At 44.3% G+C, this 23,041-nt stretch overlaps 1 protein-coding gene across 5 annotated transcripts; it reads left to right on the plus strand.

Annotated features, from left to right (window-relative positions):
- The first annotated feature begins 1,258 nt into the window (after positions 1–1,258).
- Positions 1,259–22,507, plus strand: LOC126987541 (target of rapamycin complex 2 subunit MAPKAP1-like). Of its 5 annotated transcripts, XM_050844581.1 has the most exons (14): positions 1,259–1,615; positions 3,087–3,218; positions 3,656–3,784; positions 10,620–10,789; positions 13,565–13,740; positions 14,006–14,176; positions 14,541–14,650; positions 15,510–15,623; positions 15,767–15,883; positions 16,905–17,042; positions 18,372–18,654; positions 18,753–18,912; positions 18,965–19,013; positions 19,113–22,507. In XM_050844581.1, the coding sequence occupies exons 1-11, from the start codon at positions 1,543–1,545 to the stop codon at positions 18,602–18,604; spliced, it is 1,563 nt and encodes a 520-aa protein (XP_050700538.1). In that variant the 5' UTR covers positions 1,259–1,542; the 3' UTR covers positions 18,605–18,654; positions 18,753–18,912; positions 18,965–19,013; positions 19,113–22,507. The 5 variants fall into 5 exon arrangements, with proteins under 5 accessions (XP_050700538.1, XP_050700537.1, XP_050700536.1 ...); XM_050844580.1 differs by having other exon boundaries at positions 18,753–19,013; positions 19,064–22,507; XM_050844579.1 differs by having other exon boundaries at positions 18,965–22,507.
- The last annotated feature ends 534 nt before the right edge of the window (positions 22,508–23,041 follow it).

Here is a 23,041-nt window from a genome sequence, read left to right on the forward strand (position 1 = left end):
GCCTCCCGGCTCCAAATTTTATTATCTGCATCTGTCATTTCCTGTTTGATTGGCGTCGACATGTTGTTTACCCAGCCGCCAGTCAGCAATACAAGACGGACACGCTCAGCTGCGGACAACTTGCCGCGAGAAGGGCTCCCAGACCCAGACCCAGACCAAAAATGCTGCCAGGTGTAAGGCCGCCTTCTAATAAAGGTGGCTGTGTGGTCGTTTCCGTCTGTTGTAGCTGTATTTTGTTAAATCTTGATGGCAACTCAGAAATCCTGGTGTTTTTTCTTTGCAAACGGCGACTTCATATATTTGGTGAGTCTACCCTGGGGATAATTCTTGTTTTCTTTCCGATCAATGGGAAACTTCATGAAATATTTTACTACTGAAGGACTTTTTTTTCTGCATTTACATATCACACCAGTCACATGTGTCAGCCCTTAGATGTGTCTGTATACAAAAGTTTCAAAGGTCATCTTGGAAAGGTAATCAAACTTGGCCAGTGCATTCGGGGAAACCAATGACTTGCCAAAAGAAATGTTCCTATATAGGGTAGGCTATACTGAGGATGCCATTTGAACAGTCCATGTACGCGCCTTCATAATATCAAGGAAAGTTTCCGCAAATGTGGAATCATCCCTCTGAAGATCCTCTGACTATTTGCAGCCAACAGCTATTTGAATCCCTGCTTTCTTATATAATTCCTCTCCCTCGAGTGCACGTGCCTACTTGTATAGCTATAAGTAACGAGAACATTATATAAATCGCAGTGCAGACATCAAAAGAACATTCGATTTGCACTAATATCTTTACACTGTCGAGTCTCTATGGATATATCTATACACGTGGGATTGGCTGCAGCCGTACGTGAGCGAGAACAAATTTAACACTGCCTTTATACTGGAGGAATATATATTTCAAGAAAAAAAATGTAGTGACTCCATGCATGCTGTGGTTATGAAACAAATAGCCTACTATATAAAACGCCTTTTTTATAGTAGCTAGATTGTCCTGAATATATGATGACCTCAAAGTTGAATTTAACTTCATACAAAAAATAGGAAACAGGAATAGAGGTGATATGCTTGGTAATATATTAGCACATAAATTGACATATTGACAATTGAAGAAAAAGAAACCAGAAAATAATCTGTGAAAAGACTGTACGTGGGATGCCAGGAAAAGAAAAACAAGAACACACAAGTGTACTCCAGGAAAAGGCAAAGAGAAAAAGCAAAGGAACAGGAAAGGAAGACGAAGCCTTAGTGAACAAGGTCTTCAGCAAGTGGGCGCCGTTCCAAAGGCCTATCCCACGCCTACTACTGGAGTGGACTGGCCCGGGTGGCTGGCGGCCCATCATCTTGTCCTCCCTGGCCGGCGCGCGCCCTGCCTCCCTCTCCCCGCCGCCCCGCTGACAGCCACTCTCCGGGGGCGCCGCGTGGGGGCGTGCGGGCGGCGGCCTGAGCATGGCGGGCGGCGGCGGGCGGCCAGACGGCCCCGAGTGAGGCGGCGTGTGGTGGCCGCCCTGGCCGGCGAGCTGCGCGGCGCACGGCGATGGCAACGTACGACGACAGGCAGTGGATCCTGTCGCACGTCCAGAACTCCTACGTGACCAGCGATGACACGGGTGGGTGTGGCGGCCACCCCCGCCCAGCAGACGGCCAGCCCTGCCCGGGGCACTAAGGGGGGTGGGCGGGGCTGGGCTGTCATGGGCCTCGGGGGTCAGCCTCTTTTGTACTCGGTGGCTGGTGGTGGAGGCGGGGCAGCTCAGGGCCTTCCAGAGGACCAGTGTGTGTGTGTGTGTGTAGGGGGCGGGGTAAATTTTGAGAACAACACCCGTGGGACACTGTCGGACGAAACTGTTTTTTTGTGTATTTAGGTGTTTCAAATAATCGGCCATCTGTTTCTGTCGCGAGACACCAGTTCTTTTTATATCCCCCAGAGAGGGAGGGAAGTTGCTTGGCATTGAGGCGAGGGTGGAATGTTTCATTTTAAACTTGTACCGGCTCACATTACAAGGCTAAAAGATTCACACTAACCTAACTTTTCCTAACGTAACTTACCTAACAGGGACGGCCCCTTTGACCCCCCCCTTGTTTTCACATTTCAGCTGAGCATGCCAAATGTATTTTAACTAACCAAACGTAACCTACCTAATGAGGGGCTTCGCCCCCCTCAACCCCCCTGTTTTCATAATTCATCTCAGCATGCCAAGTAACCAACCAAGGCCTTCTTTGCTGTGAGACGGGTGATGGTGTGGAGTAATACTTGGAGCAGGCGGTGTGTACGGGGCAGGCTGTGTGTAGGGGGCCGGCTGACCAGACGGCAGGCCACAGGCTACACAGTCCAACTTCTGAACAGGCATTCTTCCATCCTGCTCTAGTACTTGCGTAATGTTTATTTGTCCTCTTATACAGGGTCTGAAAATAGTTATATAAATTGGTGGTGAAGATTGTTTTAATAAAGACCAAGGTCTCTGTTTTTGGACATTTTTTTTTCTGCTAGTTTTTAGTTTCGTCCACTTTACGTCAATACTGATGCTGCGAGAATTGAGCCGCTGACCACCAGTGACAGCAACAGTGCAGCGTCAAGCTTATCACACGTTTATTGTAAATAGTTAAATATATCAAATCTAACCAAACTAAATCTTACCTAAACTGATCATTGATTAAATCGTACCTAACCTAATTTTATGAACTCTAACCTCTTACCTACAGGGGGCTTTGCCTTTACCCACGTTAGGATCACTAAAAACAGATGAATGTAAATGTAACCTGCTAACAGGGGGGGCTTTGCCACCCTTGGCACCCCTGTGTTTCTGCATTCATCACATTCAGAACTCTACTTACCTCTGCCTTGCTGCCAGTAGTATCCTGAAGCACATCACACTAAATTGTAGTTAACTGGCTCCACCCACCAGCGTCACTCCTGCTCCCTGTTAGTTAAGTTAGTTAGGGTCACTGAACTTTTTTTTGTCAGTGATGCAGTAATCAGAGTCTAGCCAAAAAGTATTCACGGATGGCAGGTTACTTTTATTTCTTATGTCTGGCCCCATTGGGCACTCTGATATAAAATGCTCTTATGTTCTCCACGTCCAGGCCTGTGTGAGGTGGTGGTGCAGCCGGAGGTGGGTGGGGCGGGCGTGGTGGAGTTCCCATGCCTTGCCAACACCGACTCACCACCCCACATTAATGACGACCCTCCACCACACTCCCTTGACATTGCCCCAGGTGAGTTGTGTGTGTGTGTCTGTGTTCTGACAGTATTTGAGTCATGGTTGCATAATCTTGCCTCCATATCCATATCTCTAAAATTTTATCTCTTAACTCATGAATGCTCCTTGCTTGAACCACCTCAAGATCTTAAATCATTCCATGTGTCATTTGTCTCAATGGGAAGCTGAATTCTCGACATTTTTTTATATTATATTTATATTTCAACTTAAAACTCCAGGCCTCTTGTTCATTCATTCATTCATTCATTTCATCGACGCCTGCTCCTAGGAGCTCCCGCCAGGGGATGGCCATGGCAGAAGAGCTTCCAACTTTCTCCATCCTGACACTATCCTGTTCTTCCTCAGTCATACATCAGGATATCTTTTCTTTTGACTTAATCATTTATCATAGCCCTTAAGAGAGAGACAATACAAATCTTGAATGGTCTCCAGATATGGACTTTGTGGGTCACCGCCAGAGGTCGTACACTGCTCAGAGGCTGGAGGTGATGCGGAAGGAGAAGAAGAATGCCTCCAAGGTGAAGAGAGTGGTATGGAAGCATAGTACAGCTCCAATTGACGGTAAGGACTCCTCCATCCCTTGTGCTGCTTCTAGTGCCAGACTGTAGTGTTGCTTAAGCTTAGCAAGCCTATCATAATGCCAAAGTTTATTTCAAGTCTCATGCTTCACGGTTTGGCTAATAATGCTGATATACGTTTGCCCTTTGAGCACAGGCAGAATTATGCATTATCCAAGATAGTACTTTCTTCTCTGAGTGATGATTACTATTATTATTAGTTACCAAAATGTAAGCTTTAACCAGATGATATGTAGCTGTTATATTTACTATGAAGTCCACTGTATGTCTATATTTTTATATTTTTTGGCCCTGCTTGCAGTGGCTAGGGCAGAGTAAGTAGCATGTGCTCCTCTGTGTCATCCGTTTTGTTTATGCTCCTCCACCAGAGAGACTCGATGCTCCTGGCAGCTGTAGTGTGTGTGTCTTAAGTGCTGTGATGCGCCAGAACAATATTACTTGAACCTGACCAAGAATGGGACTCTAAATGTAAAGTGTTTATAAGGTCATAGACTTTTACATGGCTAATAGAAAATTTTCTGAGGACTTATATGTACTTCTCTTCTCTAGGGACAATTTTTACATGAATATTACTTTTCTGACATAAATATTCACTCCTGCATTACCAAACATCAGGGATACATTTCTTGAAATTCCTTGTTATCTGATTTTGTTTTGCTAACATCATAAAGTGTATGTATTTGACACAACCCAGATGGCTGTCATTGTTAGGTTGTTGAGAGCAATGTGCTGCTGTGTCTGGTCCTCAATCCTCCATATGTGATACAAGCCTTTCCCTTATTTTTAGTCATTCCTTTCAATGAAGCTGATCCTCTTACAGCTTTGTCACTTTGCTCTGTTCCTCAAGGTCATTGCAGTGGTGGAAAGAGACACCTAACAGGCAAACAATATCCATTGCAATGGTTAATGTCTGACATAAGAGATAACCATCACTGGTTTTCCACCTTCATTGTTTTGGTTGACCTGCATCAGACATGGATGGGCAGAGTATCGTAATCAGCTGTACATGACGAATACTACAAGCAGGCAGCTCCCAATCGCTGGGTTATAAGTGGTGGATGCTGACCCACGCCTTGAAGAAATCCCACCCTTTCTTCATGAAGTTAGAGTAGCCGTGGCAAGGTTGAGGGATGCAAAGGTGGCTGGTATGTGTACCATCAAAGTGGAGCTGCTCAGAGCTGGAGGTGCAGCGAAGAGAAGGCTGGATGGGGCTGACTGCCATATGGCAATCTGGTACCATTCCATGTGACTGAAAAAAAAAGTCTGATCATCCCTGTCTGAAAAGGGAGAGGGAACTGCCAGGATTGCAACTGGTGCTGCAGTATTACACTGTTTATTATGTCAGGCTAAGTGCTTGCCCTTCTATTGCTCATGTGGATTCATAGCCAACTATTGGAGTTGTAGGGATCTTAACAGTCTTAAGTTCATGCCTGGTAAGTCGATGACTGACCATGCCCATGTGGTAGCTACATGTACTGATGGAGTACTAATGTAAGTTTTGACAGTGGATGCATGCAGCCTATGGCAATATCAAGAAGGCCTGTTATTCAGTGCATTGTGAGGCACTCTGGGTTCTCCTGTGACTCAGTGGGATTCCCGCAAGAACTGTTGGTCTATTGACTGACCTGTACTCTGGGACTGAGAGTGCTCTGAGGGGGAGGGGGGGTTGGCTCCAGCTTCTTTACCATGAACACGGGAGTGAGGCAGGGCTGTGTCCTTTCCCCATCACTTTTCAACACTTGTATGGGGTAGGTATTAGGAAGAGTTGTGGAACAGTCACTGGGGAGCTGATATTGCCAATACTAAGGTCACTGACATTTTTGCTGATCATACGGTAATCCTTGCTGTCACTGGAGGCTCTGGTGATGGCTCACATGGCACTGTATAAGGAGGTGAAGCCATTGGTACTGCAGAGTTCCTGGGAGGCACTAGGTATGTGAAAAGTGCCTGCATGGAGACTTGCTTGGAGGAGCCTCGAGGGATGGCATCGTTGGGTGGCGAGGCAACGCCGTGCAGCATACTCCCCCATTGGGTGATGATATGTCAAGGCTTGGAAGTGTGAGGCTTCTGCAAACCTTTGGTAGCAGAGGTTCCCTGGAAAGAACAATTGATTAAATTCAATGTTGTTTGTCAGGATTTGAGCAGAATAGTCCCTTTCTTGAGCCATGAAAGGTCAAATCAGTGGACAAAACATGTTAGCATTAAGAGGAATGGCCCTTACGTTTCTTTTTTCTGTTTTCTCATAGAAGTAACAGTGGATATTGTAGCAAGTTATCCTGAGCTTGTTTTTATGCCATATGTGCATAGCATTCTGGTTTGTCTTGATCGTTAGCTTGTGGAGGGCTCAGTGCTGATCTGTAATTCATATTATTCTGGTATGTGCAAGGAATGTGCTTGTGTATTCTTGGGGTCAGTGACTGGGTTCATTTTCATCTGGTGGAGAGTTAATCTTAATTTTGCTTAGTCGTGTACAGCTGTGGACATGCTTGTTGTGTCAGCCTTCTTCAGGAAGTGACTGCTCTTCCTACTGCCCCATCCAGCCTTTCCTCATCGCCTCATTTATACATTCAGGTCTCATTCTGCCTCTGAAGTCTTCACTGGAATAGGAGAGGTTTGAATAGTTCACTGGTCCTGTTTGAAGGGAGAGTCAAGCTTACTGTTATGAGCCATTGCTAAGAGGTTGTCAGAGGGTAGCTATTATGTATGTTGTGAATGGAGTCTGTCTGCACACCTGGAAGCATCATCTGTGCAAGATATCCATCAGTCTATCTGCCATCTATTTACCTGTCTAGTTACACTGACAACTATTTCTAAGCTCTTGTAAGTTGTCAAGGGTAGGAACACAAAAATAATTTTAATTTTACCCCCTTGCCCTTTCATTCCCTGCATGTTCCACTCCTCTCTATCCCTCCGTTCCTTGCTTGAAATTTTTCTTCATTCCTCAGATGGATACATTAAGCCAGACATGGGCCTAAGTTTCTAGGACTTTGCTATGTATCATTTTTATAAGTTCTGAGGAAATTCCTAGAAATTCATGAAAAGATTGATATCTTTGGCATGTGCTCTGTGGGCTGTGGTCTGATCTTTGTCCATGGAATCACAGTATTACCACTGGGGACAGAACTGACCCTTAAGTTTTTATTTCTATAAGTGTAGTACAGTAATATTAGTGTGGAAGTTGTCCTTAAATTATGTTTGGGAACCTCTGCCAAGCAAGATGTCACTCTAGATCACTTGCCTGCTCCAGAATGGGTTGGGTCGGGGCTGACCAGTAGGCCCCACCAAGAAAGCCTACTTGCGCTATAGGCTAAAACTTAAACAAAAAGAAAGAAAAGTTAAGCTCCACCTTGACTATGCTATATTATCTGGTCTGCTTATTAAAGAATATATAAAGCCTGGCATTTGTGTAGAGAAGAATTATAAGAGGTTAAAGATTGAAACAGCATCAGCGACATTCTTCAGGACTCGGAGTGTAAGGTACTGAAGTCTTTGAATGGGTGGGGGGTATAAGTGAGAGATGCTGAGAAAGTACTGACACTGACTAAAGTTATCAGCCCTTGTGTCAAAGAGTACAAGGTAGATAAATTCAGGTTGAAGAAGGAAGTACTCAGAAACAAGTTTACAGGTAGTGGAAGGATGGAATAAAGGAAGTAGTTTTGTAGGCAGTGCAATGCCAGTACACTTAAAAATTTCACACGGAAGTCAGAGAGATTTATAGTTGACAAGTTACTGAATGACCAGGACCTGCCATCTGTAGGTATAATGGGCGTTCCTATTGGTATCTGTTCTCTACTGGTGTTTGCAAGACCTGTAATGTTCCTCTGCTGTGGTTTCTTTGTCCTCTTGGTGTTTGGCTGCTCTGTGTAAGCCGTGTGGTGATGACTGTTGTGGTTTCTATGTTCTCAATTGGTGTATGTGCAAGACCTGTGGTTCCCTTGTTCTCTGCTGATGTATGTGCAAGGCTTGTGGCATTGTAGGGCTCTGGTTTCTGTGTTCTCTATTGGTTTGTGTGGCAGGCTTGCGGTGTTTCATTACTCTGGTTTCTTTGTTTTCTTTATGGCTGCAAGACCTGTGGTGTTTTATGGTTCTGGTCTCTGTTCTCTATAGATGTCTGCAAGGCCTGTTGTGTTGTTTTATGGCTGTGGTTTCTTTGTTCTCTGTTGGTTTGTGTGCAAGGCCTGTGGTGTTCCATTGTTCTGGTTTCTTTGTTCTCTAATGGTCTTTATGATAGGCTTGTGGTATTTAATTGCTCTGGCTTCTTTGTTCTGTGTTGGTGCTTGCAAGGCTTGTGGTGCTCCAGTGTCCTGGTTTCTTGGTTGTCTATGAGTGTATTGCAAGGCCTGTATGTTCAGTTACTTTTGTGTTGTTGTTGTCTATAGGTGTATGTGGAAGGCCTGTGGTGCACAGTGCCAGTGGTGCCATTTTCATTATTGTTTTCTTTGTTCTTTAAGCAGTTCTCCAGAGCAATGTTCCTGCACCCCCTACCTTCCCCCCTCATCCCGCCTCTGTCCTCGTGTGCTCGCATCACCCTAGCCCTGCGTTTAGTTGACCCTTCAGCCACACAGCGCTGTGCAGTGTTACACAACCAAGTTTTGCCAAGTGGTGGCACTAGCCAAATGCCCCGCCAAGTCGTTGCACATGGGGTTATGTTGGCGGGGAGGGCAGTGTTTGTAAACAAAAGACATGAGTTATATGAATGGCCAGTGTCACTTCTGCTGCGTCTTGTTTCTTCTGTGAACGTTTCATTCAACTATAATTGCTGTTTCTGGTAAACGGTTGCCTGTAAAACCTACTGTGGGAATATTGTGAGGGAGATGTTTTTGAGGGACTCCATTTTGGTTACAATCAGCTGATTGACTGTGATTTTGCTCATCGCCAACCTGCTGGGAGTTGTGGGGGGTAGCAGGTGAGCCCAGCACAGCAGAGACTTGTCAACAGTGAAGATAACTGGGTAGACTCACTCCACCCTTGCTCTGATCATATGCTAGTCAGCTGGCATCTGTTAGATAGCAGTATGCTTGTATAGGAGACTGTTGCCCTATAATTTGGTAGAGTAGCAACTAGCAACTGTAGTGTGAGTAGTACTGACAACTTGAGTTTCACAAACAACCGAGGGTGGAAGCATGGGTGGGCTGGCCAGCCCACCCATGCTTCCACCCTCTTGCCTCGCCACAGCCTGGCTGGGGTGAGGCCAGCATGTGGTGGGGCGGGGCATAGGAGGCACGGGAACGCTGCATAAACAAACAACTGCCCTACCCATGGTGAAATATTTAAAATGTCAACTCATTACTTAACCAAGTATTACTAATATTATTGGCCTGATTGTAAGTGTGATTAGTTTTGTCACATTTGTCATAACTTAAGGACTACCTGTAAGTTTATGTACTCATGTAAGGTGGAGCTCCCTGCCCCCTAGATAAGTACTGACTCATCCATGGAATGACTTTGAGTTGTCAAGTAAGGTTCAGCTGGCCAGGAGCTCCCCTCACCTGATTCCAGCTGAGAAACTCATCAATCATGAAGTAAACCCTGGGGAGTAATTCATCCCAAAGATAGAAGCTGTCTTTTGGAAGGAGAGTAGACTAGACCATTAGACTGCCTGAAACATAATGTACGTACTAGTCAGTGCCAAAATGCCAAAAGCAGTGGAAAGATATAAAGAAAAAGCCTAATAACTCTAAAGTGGGCAGTTAATACCTTACATTTGTTTTCTCGTATATTTTTACTACTTCTTAGGGCCTGTGACTGTGCAAGCCTACTTCACTGGCACACATATATATATATATATATATATATATATATATATATATATATATATATATATATATATATATATATATATATATATATATATATATATATATATATATTTATTTATTATGTTTTAGGAAAAATAGAGCTGTTTGAGACATTCATGTCCCTTTAATTAAACTTGTGTTTCTGAAAAAAAGAGTAAGTTCTTGGGCAGTGTGAGCAGACAGTCTCAGTGAGGGTAAAGAGGCAGCTCTGTGCCACCACCCCTGTGGAGGCTATAGTGCCAGACATGCTTCAAGACCTGATTTAGCTGCACTGCCATGGGTGGTGTAACATGCACCTCCGTTAGCTATGTCGGGCACAGGGGTGACACTTGTTAAAACATAGCCAGGTCAGCTTTCTTGTGACTTTCCAGCTGAGACTCCAAGCATTTTTTTTACTTTTTTCAGCAAGAAGTGAAGTTATTAGAATGACAGGGGTACATAGGGTACAAAATGGACTTGGGCAGGTCAAATGTTAATGGATTGACAACTAAAGTAACAAAGTGGTAGCCCAGCATTGCAGAAGTCAGGGCAGACAAGAGCTGGTGGAGAGGGGAAATTAGAACCTTTGTCAGTGCAGGATGGTGTACACCAACATGAAATACAGAGGTGGAGAACATTGGGAAAGGCTTTTGTCCTGCAGAGTAGCAATGATTAAACAAAACTTGTCTAATAAACTTGTCCTGCTTGCAAATACAAAACTTAATCCGTAACACCCATGAACATTTCAGCCCAGGAATGTCTGCCTGTGTGTGTTGGTGCATGTATGTGTGGGCTGTGTATGTGGGCTCAACACACAGGTCATGTAGGTGCATGTACACACAGACATTTTGTGAACTTCATAATATGAATACCACTTTTGAGTCATAGTATTTGAACCTGAACAGACTGAAGCAAAAAAGATATATAACCCAAGGGAATTTGCCTCTGGGCCAGGTCACCCTGCTGTGTTCATATATTAACTTAGCCGTCTGAAGCAGCGGTGAGGTTCAGGTAATCACTCCAGTTTTTGTGTGTTTGCAGAGAGTGAGTTGAATGAGCTGTTTTCCCGTAAAGCTGTGATATCTTCTCGCAATCCCCAAGACTCTCCTCTACCCCAGCAGGCTCCTGTCTCTCTCCTCTCCCGCCTTGTGCAGCAATATCCTGACGGTCTAAATAATCCATTTCTTGAATATGCCAAGTTTGATGGAATGGTTAGTCTTGCTCCTGTTGTAAGCATAAGTAATTTTAAGTATTGTATCGTAAGTATGTTGGCTTCCAAATTAGAGACTGCTTGTATTCCCTGTTTGTCCAGAAGAGATCCAGGAGAGACAGATGCTGACTAGCTAAGGCTCAGTAAGGGTAAGCAGTGGTAATCACTAACGTACCCAGACAGAAGATTAGTCAACATAGAGGCAGATCCTGAGTGTGAGTTTAAGGCCTTTATTCCCAGACCTCACAGTGCCTAAGTACACCCATTGAAAAGGTACTCATACAAGCTGTTGAGGCTTTATGAGCTGTTTCATGAGCCTAGAAGTAGTTTTACAAGTCTTCTACACCATGAAGGGGAAACAGCCATGAGAACTTGACTGGTCTTCTCCTGAGGCCCTGCAAGCTATTCACAATGAGGCCCAAAGCATCACAGAACACAGCCCTAACTCACAGTGACAGGTTGAAGTCTGGAATCATGTTGCCGGCAGGGTTGGTAAAGGAGAACAGTAACTAGTCCTTCAAAAATTTTGTGAAACAACAGACAACATTTTATTTAATAAGAAATGATGGATTGCTCAGTAGGTCACCCATGAACCATATATATTTTGACACTTTAGCTTATTTTCATAGCAAAAGGTAATTTATATTGGAATTGCAAAAAGTGCAGGATATGGCTCTAAGACACTGTGAATCTGACATGCTCTAGTCACGGCCCCCAAGTCTGAGGTGTGCATTATCGTGCTTTGGCAACATGCTGCCTCACAGCATGTCTGACTTCGTGGATAATATATGCTAGCCTGCTCAAAGGAAACAGTCTTCAGTATCAGTAATACGCAGGCAACAAAACCAAATACTGTCAGTTGTAGTTGATTTTCAGTTAAGAAATGTTAGGGCTGTCACAGACAGCTGATTTGTTGATCTAAAGCCTACTACTTTTCTTGGCAAGGACAGCGGGAGGGTTGTTTAACAATTCTATTTAGCGGTCTTATAAATTAAGAAAACCTCTGTCTGCAACAATCCTTATGTGTTTTAACTCAAAGTGTACTATAATTGATGGTATTTGTTATTGTTGCCTGCAAGTTATTGACACTGACAACTATTTCCCATGTGTAGGCTATCATATTATCCACAAAATTGGACATGCTGTGTGACAACAAGTTGCCAGGGCATGATAATGCACACCTTGGACCTAGGGGCTGTGACTATAGTACTTAAAAGTAAGGAAATACTTGGCTATATGATGTTTTAGTCCCCTGCGGTGGCCGGGCATGTGTGAATTTCAGCACCTGCACTTGTAAACCCTGCATGCATACAGCTCACCCTCACCCACAAAGTTTTACAGCCAGTTACAACTCTTTACAAAGCCTGTGTAGCAGCAACCCAGCCTGAGTTAGCCAGCCTGTGTGTCTCCAAGGTCTCTAGTGCCCAGTAACTATTGGCTCCCAATGTCTATCTTCTGTGCAACAGTGCCATGCCTCTTGGAAATTGCTTCACTTGATAGGTTTCTTTTGGCTCTCTTGTTATCCTCATTAGTCATGCTTCAGAGGGTGTTGAGGGCAGGGACTTCAGGCTGGGAAAACCTTGGCCAGATAAGGCTTAATGGACAATTGCCATTCATGTTTGTAATGTGTATAGAGTGAGACAACAAAGTTCCTCCGCCTTCTCTGTGTGGAGGAGCGGTGCATTACAGGCATGTTTTCTGTATCTTGTTTTACCCTTGATGAGTTGTCTGTACCGTGAGAAAAGGGGAGGCAAAACATTGTTACTTGAGAGTTTGAACAGAATGGAATTTAAATGGCCCAGTGCCTCAGTAAGATAATAAAGGCAGTCCACTGTCACTTAAAGATTTATAAATATTAAAGCACCTCCGGCCTGTGGTGCTTCCGTGGTTCCTGGCCGGCCGGTGCTGTGTACTAGAGAAGGAGATGTTGCCTTGAGTATGGTGGAATAGTGATTGTAACTTGTGCTGTTTCATCTCAAAATCATTATAATTTCCCACGAACGGCTCAACCCAGTAAAAGCAACGGGCCAAATTTGTGGCTTTACTGTGTAGCAGCGACGGGCCAAATTTGTGCCATGATATAAACCCCAAAAAATAGATGATACATAATCTGATCACAAATGCTTTGATATATATTATGAAATGGTTTGTGTGAGGGGTGATTTTTTCTCATTTTTCTCGCTTGGAGGGACCATTAAGAAACATGATCCCGGCTGCTACCACCGGGTTAATGAAATGGGAAAGCTACAGTGTTTAGACTAGAGGGTGCCACCTGCTCCCAAAGACTTCTCTCACATGTTTCAATACTTTCTTAGTTTGTTAGAGTCTTCAAGCATGCCAGGCATTTAGTAAATCACTTCAGATAGCAGGAGACACTTCAGATTCAAGGGTTACTAGCTATACAATTAGTAGACTGACAATGGAGCACCACTAATAAGTATAGATAATATGTGCGTTACTGATATGGCAATGCGGTGTGCAAGTTTGGCAGCTTCTTGCATTGGTTTGGATGGCTTGACTAGGATTTGGTTGTCATTATCGCCTTACAGCACCCCAACACAGTCATCCTTTTTTTTATTTTATTTTTTATTTTTTACAACAAAGTAGACAGCTCAAGGGCACAAAAAAAGGAAACAATAATAAAAAAAATCCCGCTACTCGCTGCTTCTAAAAAGAATCAAAAGAGGTGGCCGAAAGAGAGGTCAATTTCGGAAGGAGAGGTGGCCTGATACCCTGTCCTGTGTCCTGATGATTTAACCTTCTTTTTCCCCGCCAGACGCACACAAACGTCCAGGCTCGTCGCATTAGCATTTACTTGTTAATCGGAGACAACCCGGCGCCTAACTACCCCTTGGTTGTCTCCGTCATAAACTGTCACCAAGCACGGGTTATTGATCTCATCGGCCTGATATGCTGGCTCTATACCAAAGAAAACAGACAGCCGCCCCTCAGGTAAGAAACTCGACGGATTCTTCTTCTTTCCCTGCTACCATTCAATGTATGCACTGTTTTCATGCACAGGTCTTATAAATGAATGTGGTTTTCTTCATAAAGCGTCTGGTACCACAGCAGCTTCAGAATATATACCTTTGTTTTTGCTGTCTTGTAATCTTTGGTGATTGTTGCAGAATTTATTCATCAAATATGTATAGCTTGTTTAGTTTAGTTGTGTAGTAGATGTAGAGAACTAACCAGGTGTGTGTGTGTGTCCTTGCAGGGGCGGTGTGGAGCATTATGCCTTGCATATTGCAGAGGAGGATGGGCAGGTGGACTGGGACTTCCAGGCCCTGCGGCCGAGAGATGTCATTGAAAAGTTTGGTTTCAATGTTTTGGCGCTAGTCGAGAAGAAGAGTGCCCGGGAGGGAGCGCAAGAGGTTGTAGTCACGCTGTAAGTCCAGCAACATCCCTCAGGCAGCCTGCAATTGTTTTCTCCCACTTATCAAGTTTAGACAGTATTTACCAAGTTCCTAATCCATTGTGAATCATCCTCTGATCATATATTAGTTTTTGTAGATCCTGTCACCCATCAGATTAATGTTTTGAACTTTATCATTTTTTCGAGGTGCAGGTGAGCCACACTTGTTTGTTGTACAGTGATGGCCTTGACCTTGGATTTGATTTACCATGGTCACCCTCTAGGGGAAAATTTCTGTAAGGGAACAAGGCAAAGAAACCGTCATTATGAACAGGCAGATGACATATAAATAACCTTAGTGGGCTGATAGGTTTAATAATTTCATTGTATTTTTCAGCAATGTAGCCGGTGGAACCTTTAGTAAGATAACGGTGGAGAGCCACATCACACTAAAAGAAATTCTCAATAGAACAATAAGTAAGAGGAAAGACATGGTCAGAATAAAAGGTATGATTGTTTTGTATTGTTCAATAATCTTAAGGCAGTCAGGTCAGGTGGTGGGAGGGCTATGTGAGGGGAAGCTAAATGTTCAGTCTCTTGGTTATGAAGGAAGTGTAGTGACTTGTTGTGATGGTGTCTGGAGGAGCGGGGAGGCCTGGAGGGCGTTGGTGTGCAGAGTGTGGATCAAGCCTGGCTAGAAGGACAGGTTTCTTTGTGCCATGCTTAGCTGTAAAGTTGGTTGGCTACTTGAGTTGAAATTTCTTTAGGAAATGCAACTGGTTTATAAGAAAATAGATAAAGTTTGGTTAGTTTTCAACAGATATTGTAAAATTAGGTTCTCATAAGGCTTGCTTGCTGTAGTTAATGACATTAATGATGATATTGGAGGGAAAATATTTAATTTGGTAATGTTTAAACACAACTTTGCTGTGACAGTGTGGATAAGTTAAAAGGAGACATTCAAATAGCTATGGAAGTATTGAGAGAGGAAAGATTCTGTTTTGCTCTTATGTTTTCATAACTTAAGTTGGGTTGCTTCTATGATTTATGGACACCTTTGAGGTATCAGGGCAGCCTTGGACCTGGCACATGAAAATAACGTTTCCACCAGCTGCTTCATGTAAAATGTAATTGATGTATATTCAGAATTGATAGCCATCTGAAGTCACCTCAAAATATGTAATAAAATGGAATACTGCTGCCAGGTAACCTGCAGCATGACTGACATCAGGCTTTCTGTTGTGGAGGCGAAGGGGAGGGCTCTGTGGTTGTCACTAAATTCTCTTAAGGGATCTGTCACTTAATAAAGCTTAAGATGTGAGAGTTTCAAATAGTATTTAAACACTAACATGTTTGATTGTTTCAGATGCTGGGCTGAACTACCACCTGGAGCGGGAGGACGAGCCGGGCATTGCACTGGACCCAGACAAGACACTCGCTGACATAAACTGTACAGAGTTTGCCGTTGTGCGGGACAACAGTAAGTGACAGCAGTACGTTGGCATTCTCTGATTCATTGGTCCTTGGCCTGTTAGAGGTCTCCATAAAATGTCAGGCCCAGAACCCCCACCACTCTGAATCTGAAGGGAGTGAATGTTACATCTCACCTTTGTTTCCCGGCAGGCAAGAGGCACGAGCCCCACATGGAGTCCAACAACATGTCGGTGGTTGAGGCGACGCTGTACAAGGCCTACCGGGTTTTGTGGCTCTACAAGTTTGGCAAGTGTGAGGCCTCGCTGGGTAGGTGTCCAGGAGAGTGATGTATGTGCAGTAAGCTCTTGCCAGTAGTGTCTAGTTGGGGCCTGAAAAGCACTGTTATTAGATTAATTTGTGGATGTGGAGGAGGAATGTGTTCTAATAATTACTGATGTGTGGCAGCGGCAGCGATCTCTCCGCAGGGGTCACGTAAAGACACCACTCTGCTGTTACCACTTTGCTTTAATTAATGAATAAGTTTGCTGTATTAACATACTCTTATATTTCCTTGTTGGAAAATATTAATTGTAATACATTTCATGTTTTATCTGAGAGACTTTGAAAGTCTTGCAGTACCTCCCAAGCTATACATGACTTGCAACCTTGGCTACAACCTCCAGATAGTGTTGCATTGCTTTGTGAGTCAGGTTGCATCCTTGTAGTGTTACTTGAAGCAGCTTACAATAAGTTAAGGAAATCCTGGGTCTGGGTGCAAGGCTGTCAACTATGTCATGAAGGCAGCAGGAAACAAAAGCCATCCAAGGTGCTCCTGGTCACTGCCTTCCAGCAAAACGGATATTCAGAAAAATCCAGTCATTATTGTAGAAACTTGTATCCATTCTAACCCACTGCTATCGTAGAAAAGTTATTTTGGAAGTCCTGGTGAGATTGTACCATAGTAGTGCTTTAGAGGGAGCAAGGGGAAGGTCAGGCATGTATTCCTGATCCAATAACTGCTGGACAAGGTGTAAGGCAGCTCATCATAGGCTGCATCTGTGAGTGAGGTAGAAGGTAAGTCACCTCTGTTTTCTTATAATAAATTTTCCTCCTGTAACCTGAGGGGCAGTCACGCTAGAGAGAGCTCCACATACACTCCTCTCCGCCTCAGCCTTGACAGGTTCCTGGCCAGCCATAACTATGAGGATAAAGTCAGCTGGAAAAGAAACTGTCCGCCCACCGCCACGAGTCCTTGTCCCTGCACACAGGTGTCCCTCCTCACCTGTCCCTCACGTTTAGGATAGGAGGGAGCCCACCCTTGCCCTAACCTTTACCATCTCCATCTCAGGAATATCTGGTGAGAAATTTGAAGTCCATCCGCTGCAGCCCAAGACGCCGGGTCCCTTCCCTCCCCTGCGCCCCCGAGCACCCGTCACCTACAACATGGACCAGGTGGTAGACTGCAGCCGCAAGGCGGAGAAGAAAGGTAAGTGTTCGTCCTGCCTCGCCCTCAGGCCTCAGACAGCCTTAACCCGGTAGCAGCAACAGGCCAGATTTGTGGCTTTACCGTGTACCAGCGTAGGGCCAAATTTTTGCCATGAAATAAACCCCAAAAATAGATGATGCATAAACTGATCACAAATGCGTTGATATATATTATGAAATGGTTTGCATGAGTGATTTTCTCTCATTAATTTGCTTAGAGGGGCCTTTAAGAAACATGATCCCCACAGCTACCGGGTTAAGAGAGTTTCAAACTTGTATTCTGGCAGTCAGCCTATTCATGTTATTTATTCCGTGGTCACAAATTATTGCTCCATCACAAATAATGGTATTTTATCAGTTACTATCAATGACATAGTTATCAATACATTTATGTAGTTAGAGAAAGTGAATCGTTACTACTGAATCTGTTTGGAGTCTTGCACATTGTGTCGGTTATTGTATGTCTGGTAAGGCTGCCATTGTGGTCTGCACCAGTGTGTTCACCACCCAGACCTGTCAAGCAGCAATGTACAGAGGCTTAGTCAGAAGGGCTCTCCCCACCTTTTTTCCCCCTTATGGCACTGGGAGGCTGTCTTGGTGGGGCCTGGTGGTTAGCCCCAGCCCATTGTTGCACAGTTAAGGGTATATAGTGGCGCAGTCCTGCTTGGCTCATGCTGCCCCCCGGAGTTCATCTTTGATCTTCTTTTCAAGAGAATCTAGAGTCTGGGGTGATAGGTGGTCTTCAGGACAGCATGTGGGTAGTCTTAGGCCACTCAGCAATGACTGAAAAATTGCCAGCTTGTTTGTTGTGGCAGGCGGGAGACGAACCTGTGTCTTCTTGAACGCCGCACCAGCACACTGACCACTCAGCCACCGCCTCCCCCACACAGCAACAGCAGAGTAGTTATTCACCAACTTTCACATCTGGTCTAGTCTTTTCTGTAGAGTCGCAAATATGGCATCCTCAGTCCCAGAGCAGCCAGCTCACACCCATGGGACAATAGCTTCTTTAGGCTGTGGCAGGCAGCAGCTGACAGGAAACATTAACTAACGGAGAGTCCACTTTGTTAGGTAGAAAGTCTCATTATTTAACAGCTGTGTATAATGTTTTGACATAGAAGTGTTTGATATTTTTTGCAACTCTGACACTACCTCCCTAAAATCCTTAGCCTCTGTCAGTGCTGGGGAGGCAGTCTGTGAGGCAAAATGCTTGAAAGAGTCTTGTTCACTGCTCTGTTTGTTTACCCTTTGATGCATGGCAAACATTTATGAAATTCTTTACTTGTTTAATTGTAATGATGAGATTAATTAGAGTGTTCTTCCTCAACAGGCAAAGTGGATATTCAGATAACCTGTCAAGGAGAAAACAGGTTCAAGGATTTTATATTTGAGTGCGACACCAAAATGGGACAGGAAATACTGGACAAGTGCAAGCATATCTTTGACCTTCGCTCTAGTTCAGTCCGGAAGGAGTTCTGGCGGGAGAAGAAGCCATTCCGGAGACACAACAGCCTCTCCATGCGGAGGCGGCCTAGGACGGAAAACCACGTGAATGAGGTGTAGTGAGGCGCGGCATTCCTCCCCCTTCCTACACTGCTGGACTGACTGGAAAAGTTGGAGGGGTGTGGTGACAGTCTCCCCCCCCTCTGATGGACTGGACTGAGGTGACAGTGTTCCTCTCCCTTCCTACACTGCTGGACTGACTGGAGAGGTGTGGTGACAGTGTTCCTCCCCCTTCCTACACTGATGGACTGACTGGAGAGGTGTGGTGAGACGTGGTGTTCCTCTCCTTTCCTACACTGATGGACTGACTGGAAAAGTGCAGTGACAGTGTTCCTCCCCCTTCCTGCACTGATGGACTGACTGGAAAAGTGCAGTGACAGTGTTCCTCTCCCTTCCTGCACTGATGGACTGACTGGAGAGGTGTGGTGATTTTTCCTCTTCTTCCCTGTACCACTGGCTGACTGGAGAGGTGTGGTGACTGAACCTCTACCCCCCCTGTACCACTGGCTGACTGGAGAGGTGTGACAGTGTACCTCTACCCCCCCTGTACCACTGGCTGACTGGAGAGGCGTGGTGACTGTACCTCTACCCCCCTGTACCACTGGCTGACTGGAGAGGTTTGGTGACTTCCTCCCCCTCCCTGCATCACTGACTGACTGGAGAGGTGCAGTGACTTGTGTTCCTCTCCCTGCTCTGGCCGGCTGACTGGGGGTGCGGTCACAGTGCTGCGGTGCGGTGAACTGTGTTGTTGTAGAGGTTGGCAATACTTCAGTATTTTCCTTTTCTTGTGCCCCCTTCAAGAGTGACACAAGTTATCCACTCCGAGATGCCTTTGTGTAAAGATTATTTATGACGTTTTATACTTAAAAAAGACAGTGGTTTGATTGTTGGTTGAGATTCCAACAGATGTGTAGTTCTCATTTTCAGAGCAAACACTACATTTCCTAAATAAATGTGCATATGTATTTTTCAGAATGTAGTTGACTAGGGCAGTTTGTATTTAATGAAGCAAGTTACCCTCGCTGAATTATTGATGATAATTTATAGTATTTGATATTTAAGAGGTACTTAATAATACTTTAGGAATAAACTAGTCCAAAGCCTCATATGTTCTTCCCGAGTCATGCAGTAGAACTTTCCGCTCAGTGTAAGTGGCTCCCAAGTGCTTCCAGTGGCATCAACAATGAGACAGTTTGATTCTTTGAAGACAATGCAGCACCATGCTGACATTTTCTTAACGGAACACCCAAAGAGTGTTACCATGCATACTCATGTGAAAGTCGGCTACCTCGGGTGGGATTCAGGAATAAGTTTTACCCTAAGAAAAGTCAGCTTCCCATGTTTGATTAAAGAGTAATTTTCACCCTTAGAAAAGTGATATCCTTGGAAAAGTTTATCCCCTAAACTCAGCCCTGGAAAATGTCCTTCAAACAATGCGATGTTCACATGAGTACGTGCGGCGGGTGTAGCACTTGAGCCAGTTATTAGTCCTACAGGTATTCTGTTTGCCACAGCATCCTGTGAAGCATTACAAGATTGCATCATTGCCTGATTTACTAGCTGAGGATGTCTTAGTGGTGTTGGTGGCGTTAGGATGGTGTGGAAGCATTCCCTGTTTTGTTGCCTCTGTCCTGTGTTGAGTGGCTGAGAGCAAGTAGTGGTAGTGAGGCACTCTGCTGCACTCCAGCCCCTGTCAAGAACAATGCTCACCTGTGGCAGCACTGCCTGAGTACCATTCCTTTAGCCTGCTGCAACACACTCCAATGCCATATTTTTGCTCACATGAATGCACTCCCATATACTCTTTGTTCCATCAAGATAATGTAATTGATTGGTGATTACTGATACATTAATGATGCAGCATCCCACTTTGTGCTGTCACAATAAAGAGGTCAGAGGTAATGGCACACAGCTGGTGCCTTGGGGTGGGCACTGCCCTAACAGACTATCTGGGAAAGAGTATAGTGTCTTTAGCAGCTGCGTGAGTGTTAGCTTTCCAGTTTGTTGGGTGCATCTTATGTTTTGTGGTTTGTACAGGAGACGTCCTGGTGATTTTATTGTGTTCCTTATGTACAGCTGCAGCCAAAACTATCAATCCACCTTATGCTAAAATCCTGGCTTGTTGCCCCTCTGAGCAGTGTCTCCTCCTCCCTGCCAGTTCATCCACCACCCCCTGCCCTCTCCCTCTTTCACCTTCCATCCGCCCCCCTAGCTCAGGTGACTTGCTTCTTGGTAAGGGACTGCTTATCTACTGCACTGTAAACTTGTGCATAAGTCTCTTTCCTGCCAATTCATCCACCACTTTCCTCTCCCTACCTCACCTTCCATCCTCCTCCTGCCCGGTGTGAATTGCCATGCACTTTATAAAGGGCTGCTGGCTCATAACTTTAGTAAGGTGCATCAGTATTTCTGTCTGCAGCCGCACACGAATATCAGGTGAAGCACGGAAGCTTACCCACAGCAGCAAGGGTTATCCTTCCAGTGTGTGACATACTCTCCTGGTTATGACAGCTGACAATTTCCCTGTGCTGGTTTTCTATTAGGAAAAGCCTCTGATCAATGAAACAGACATGATCCAAGTTGTCGTGTGAGTCTTCCTGAATCACAAGGCTGCCAGCGTCTTCGTGGCCAAAATATATATCATGCCAGCAACAGACCTCTGCCAAGTGTCCTTTATCTTGTGGAGGCAGGACTGGAGGCACGATGATCATTGTTAGTGTCCAAAACTGTACCACTCACTAACTACAGCGTTGTCAGTACTTGTAGTAAACTCTAACAAGAGTCTCATAGCTTTTCATAATTTGGTGGTTGCAGTCGTTATTGTAAAGGTTCACAATTATATTGGTTGATATTCTTGGAGCAATCATGATGGAGTTGAATGCATGGAGACTTGACCATAAATAGCAGATTTACAGTCAAGTTTTATGTAAAATTCCAGTGATAATGACATCTTTGTAGCAAGAATATTGTGAGGGACTGCTGCATATACTCATGTAAGAGTTGACCACTCATTTCTATGGTATGTAGTAATACTGGTAGTAGTAGTGGTAGTGGTTGTAGTAGTTGTAGTTGCAGCCTCCAGAAAAGTAATATCCATGTAAACTTGGCCTTAAAAAAATCAGTTGAAAAAAGGCTTTTACATAAGTATATAGAGTGATATTTTGTCCACAGGGGAAACCTTCAGAGCAACCCTGTTAACAGTTATATGACATGGAACAGCCTCGGCTCTGGCCAGGGTCTGGGAACAATTCATAATCATATAGAAACTTTGTTGCAGTTGATTATTGAGTACTTACCTCATGATTCTTTGCCTGGATACTTAAGGTGACAGGGACTTAAGCTTCAAAACTTGTCAGTGTGTGTTGGTTAGTATTAAGCACGAAGAGTAGATCCTCTGTGTCTTGCTGCAGATCACAAACACACGTTGGACACAAGCAGAGGTTGATCGTATTGAAAGTTTCTTGAGGAATGTCCAGGAAGTTGGTTCTCAAAGTTGATCAGAGCAAATTGTGGTTGTGCTATGTTGGACTCCCTCATCTTGAACTTGTTTAATGCCAATGAGTGAAAGAGAGTTAGTTGTTTAAGAGAAAGCAAAATGCTGACTTGTATAAATGGTATTTGTTCCTCCCAACACTGGATCAGTGTGTGGCACAGACTTCGGTTAATTGTGGAAATATTGAACAAAACTTGTATCACTCAGAACTTGATTTTCTTTTTAAAGAAAAGAAATTGTTAAAGCTTCGGGAAATGCAGCTGTTTAGGGGTAAATTTAAGAAAGTGTTATCCACATTTTTGTGCCAAGCAGAAGAGTCTTGAAGCCGCGCCGTGGCTGAGCCTGATGCAGTTCAGCTCGGACAATTAAGTCACTGGGAACCGTGTCAGGAACGGCTTCAGGTTGGGGAGGAACAGCCACACTGCTGTATTTAAACATTTTTACTTAGTTGAAAATAAATTTATTGTATATAGACAGTTGTCACTTCCCACCGTGAGGCAGACAGAGCACGGGGTGTTGTGTGCTTCCCACCACGAGTCAGGAAGAGCACGGAGGCGTGTGTGTGTGTGCTTCCCTGATGACTGTGCCCGCCTTGTGGACGTGAGTAGAAACATCAGTAAGTTTTGTTGATGAATTCCTACTTAAGTATATCTTGAAAATGGGATGTGGGCAATTTTTATTTCATCAACTTCATTGGGATGAGTTTTGTTGTGTTTAATTGATGCATTTTCTAGCAATGGTCATTGAAGCTTATCCTGAGAGCTGGTGATGTTGCCACCAGCCTCACTGAGCCACTTTTACTAGCACTCTTAGGCTGACCCTTTTTTATCTGTCAGTCAGCTCAGTTGTTCAGACTCATCCAAGGAGTGTGTGTGTTGAAAACTTGATGGTTGCAACATGAACATCAACTATATTATTCCATCACATTTAGACTGACACTTTAATTTTGAATAATAATTAATTCAGTTTTAAGTTGAGTGAAAAAGATTTCTGCATCAGAGCAG

This window comes from Eriocheir sinensis, chromosome 65 (assembly GCF_024679095.1).
Source record: "Eriocheir sinensis breed Jianghai 21 chromosome 65, ASM2467909v1, whole genome shotgun sequence".
In the NCBI taxonomy this organism is placed as follows: domain Eukaryota; kingdom Metazoa; phylum Arthropoda; class Malacostraca; order Decapoda; family Varunidae; genus Eriocheir; species Eriocheir sinensis.